The 3,732-nt window shown below is 49.3% G+C and overlaps 1 protein-coding gene across 1 annotated transcript; it reads right to left on the bottom strand.

Moving 5' to 3' along the window:
- Positions 1-166: 166 nt before the first annotated feature.
- Positions 167-1,973, bottom strand: LOC119354200 (3-ketoacyl-CoA synthase 5-like). The gene has a single exon (XM_037620937.1). It carries the CDS (start codon positions 1,923-1,925, stop codon positions 489-491), a length of 1,437 nt encoding a protein of 478 aa, XP_037476834.1. The 5' UTR covers positions 1,926-1,973; the 3' UTR covers positions 167-488.
- Between the last annotated feature and the right edge of the window lie 1,759 nt (positions 1,974-3,732).

Raw genomic sequence — 3,732 nt, 5'->3', positions numbered from 1 at the left:
TACAAATGGGCCAATTGCTTCGCAGTCCGGAAGTAAGTGACTCAACTATTATTTAGATATGGATGTATCAACACACTATAATGTGTCTATGTGTATTCATATTCATATAAAACGTTGTCACTTATTTCTGGACGGAGGTATATAATCATTTTTTTTAAATGAGGCAAATTTTTTATCATTTTCATTAATAAAAAGTTAAGAGTTTACAACATCTAGGGAAGAACCCTAGGCAAATGAAAGTCTACTCTCCCGGCATTAAGGAGCTCAAATCTTTTGTCAGACAATGCCATGAATAGTATAGCAAAAATACATTCTTGAAATATTATAGCATGAACAATCAAAGGATATGATTTGGTCGGACTCAGTCATACTCTTGTACATTCACCATCGCTTTAGCCTGCTTATTACTCCCTCCGTAAAGAAATATAAAAACGTTTAGATCATTAAAGCAGTGATCTAAACGCATTTCTTTACAGAGGGAGTACTTTCTAGATCTTCACAGGGTACTGATGGATGGAATCAGCCCAGGGCGCGCAAAGAGTGGTGACGTCGCTGGGCGACCTCATGCACTCCCACACGGCGCTGTTGCACTTGAAGCCAGAGCCGAAGCCGACCATCCACACGCGGTCACCCTTCCGCATCCGTCCCTTTGCCTCGATGTACGCCAGCTCATACCACAGCGAGCTGCTGGACGTGTTCCCGAACCGGTGAAGCGTCATCCGCGATGGCTCCACGTTCTCATCCGACAGGCACAGGCTGGTCTGCACAGCATCGATCACTGCCCGGCCGCCGGAATGGACGCAGAAGTGCTCGAAGGCCGTGCGGAAATCAGGCATGTACAGCTTGATCCTCCTGCCCAGCGCCTTCCGGGCGATGAAGGAGAGCGCAAAGAGCAGCTTCTCGGACGGCGGGAGGACGACGGACCCTAACGCGGCGATGTTGGCCTTGAGCGTTTCTCCGGCAACGGGCACGAGGTCCTTGGACAGGTATATCCCCGTCTCTCCATGCTCGTCCTCCTTGAGCGACGCGCACAGGTAGGCTCTATCCTTGGCGGCGTTGAGTGTTCGCACAATGTGCTTGAGCCGGAGCCGGGACTTGGCCCTGGACGTGGACAGTAGCACCGCCGCCGCGCCCATCCGGAAGAGCGCACCTGGCAGCAGCATCGTCCGGTCCGGTCCGGTGTAGTATATGAAGGAGGTGATCTCCATGGACACCACGAGGGCGTGCGCGCCCCGCGGCGCCGCCTGCAGGAGGCTCCTCGCCACATCGAGGGAGATCACCCCAGCGCTGCACCCCATCCCGGACATGTTCACATTCCGGATGTCTCCTCGGAGCTTGTACTTGTTCACGATGATGTCGGTGAAGCTCGGCGTCGGGGTGAAGCCGCTGCAGTTGGTGACGAGTATGTCGATCGCTTCGGGACTTATGCCCGTCTTGGCGAGCAGGTCATTGACGGTCGCGAAGATGATCTGCTCCGCCTCGTCGCGGCTTTCGCTCAGGCAGCAGTGCGGCGGGATGTGGTGCAGCGAAGGGTGGAGGTAGGTCTGGTCGCCCAGGCCCGAGCGCTGCAGCATGCGCGTCATGAAACGGAAGGTGCCGTCGTCGATGTACGGCGACAGACGGGCGCTCTCGATGAAGGAGCCTATGGATACGCGGCAATTGGATTTGGGCCGGCAGCAGGCGTAGTCCACGAGGTACACGCTACGAGGGCGGCGCATGAAGTAGAGGGTGGCCATGGCGAACGGTAGGAAGACGGCGAGGAAGACATGGACCTGCCGCAGCCCATGGAGCTGGGAGAGCAGCTCGTCGGGGCCGAGTTGCGCGGCTTTGCGGAGAAGGACGACGGCTGTGACTGGTGCCACGACGACGATGAAGAAGTTGTTCACGACCAGCTGGTAGAGGGGTTTGAGGTGCTTGCTCACCATGTTGCTGAGGTGCGCGGGCAGTGGAGGACTCGTTGTTTTTAGGCGTTGGTTGGTTCATGTTTTGAGGTGACCGATTGAACTTGGGCCATTTAAAAAAGCACTCGGTCGTCCCCATGCAACTGTTTTGGGTCGTGCTATTTGCGCTGGCAGCCGACACAGCATTTACAGCGTCATGGAGAAAATATTCTGATCCAAAAGCACTGTGCTACTCCAATTGTCATGGTCCACTTAGAAATAAATGAAGCACATGATACACTCTTTCAAAATATTCCATCTTGTGTTTCTTTTAACAACGTCCAACTTTCAATGACTAGAAGCACTAGAGCGAGCCGAAGGCGCGTCATCGTCATGGCCCTCCATCACCGGAGGCGGTGAAATCTTGTCGTAGTAGAATTTGTTGAAGTAGATAGATGGGAACTCGTCATGCTAAAACTTAAAGGATCAGCGCACCAACCGTCGTGAATGATGAGATCCGTTAATCGGAAGAGTCCCTCCTAGATGAAACTCGGAATATTAGTTCCTGTCACGATATTATTTTCAATCTTTGCAAAGCACATTTATAGTGTGTCATGATCGGTGTAAGATGGCGGCGGCGGCCTCTGAGAGTGCGTCGGACTGGTGTGTGCCCCAGACCAGGTACATGGCTTGGCTGGGGCATCCGGTTTTAAATGTTAGGCTTAGGTGCGAGGTCGGTTTGGTATTAGGCTCGGACTATCGGCACCCCTTCATCAAGTGGATAGAAGTAGCGACAGATGTTGCCAAGATGGTGGCTTCAGACTTACTGATGTACTACTTTGTAACATCTTCGTGAATAATTAATAAAGTGGTTGCATGCATCGTCCAGATGCAGAGGCCGCAGGTCTTCCTCCTTTTCAAAAAAAGAGGAAAATTTATAGTGTGTCGTCCATTCCATGACATATCAATCCATGGTGCACGGTTATGCCTGAGCTGTCGATGTATGTTGGAGATTAATTCCTAACTCCTAACAAAGCATGTGTAACCGTTAGTTAGTTGTTGGTATGTGATACTCCCTTCTATCCAAAATAAGTGTCATGTTGAGAGTCATTTTTCAAACATATGCCTTAGTTTAGGCAGAGCAGAAATCTTACACTGAATTGAATTAATGTCAAAGGCAATTTTATTTGCCTTCTCTGATTCCTCTCATTTCAATGGACAAGGCTCTAGACTTGAATAATCTTGAGCTTGCTTTCTCTCTTGTATTTCTGTTTCCTAGATTTTTGTATTATATGATGGGTATGGGAAGTCACAGAAAGAAAGCAATGCTACTGCATCTTATAACATGACTTCATGAGCTTTTGAGAAAATGTTCTGTGATATTAATTCAATGCAAGATTCCTGCTCTACCTACTATTGAAGATATATCCCAAGTTCTTGTTGGGAGTTTTATTTTGTTTTTGAGATGTCGTTGGGAGAATTTACTAGTCCTCCACAAAAACTTTTTTTTGGCTCATCTCTCTGGCAAAAGCCTCCAGATGACAAAAGAACCCAGATCACATTTTTTTCGAAAAGGGGGAATGCCCCGGCCTCTGCATCTGAGCGATGCATACGGCCCTCTTATTAAGCAAATAAATATGTTCCAAACAAAGTCTGAAAGTATAGAAGTCTCCCAAAGACAAAAAAAGCTCACACAGAGCCAAAAGAGCTAGAATACAAACTAGCGAAGTAGAGGACGCCACAACCGGCCGGCAAAACAGAGGGATAGGTAAACTAATTGCCTATCCTATTACATGACCGCCATCCAAACCGGTTGAATATATCCCGAGCTACCATCTCCCAGCGGATAGAT

Source organism: Triticum dicoccoides, chromosome 1A (assembly GCF_002162155.2).
Source record: "Triticum dicoccoides isolate Atlit2015 ecotype Zavitan chromosome 1A, WEW_v2.0, whole genome shotgun sequence".
Lineage (NCBI taxonomy): Eukaryota > Viridiplantae > Streptophyta > Magnoliopsida > Poales > Poaceae > Triticum > Triticum dicoccoides.
Note: the sequence above shows the minus strand (reverse complement) of the source record. Positions and strands in the feature narration are given on the sequence as shown.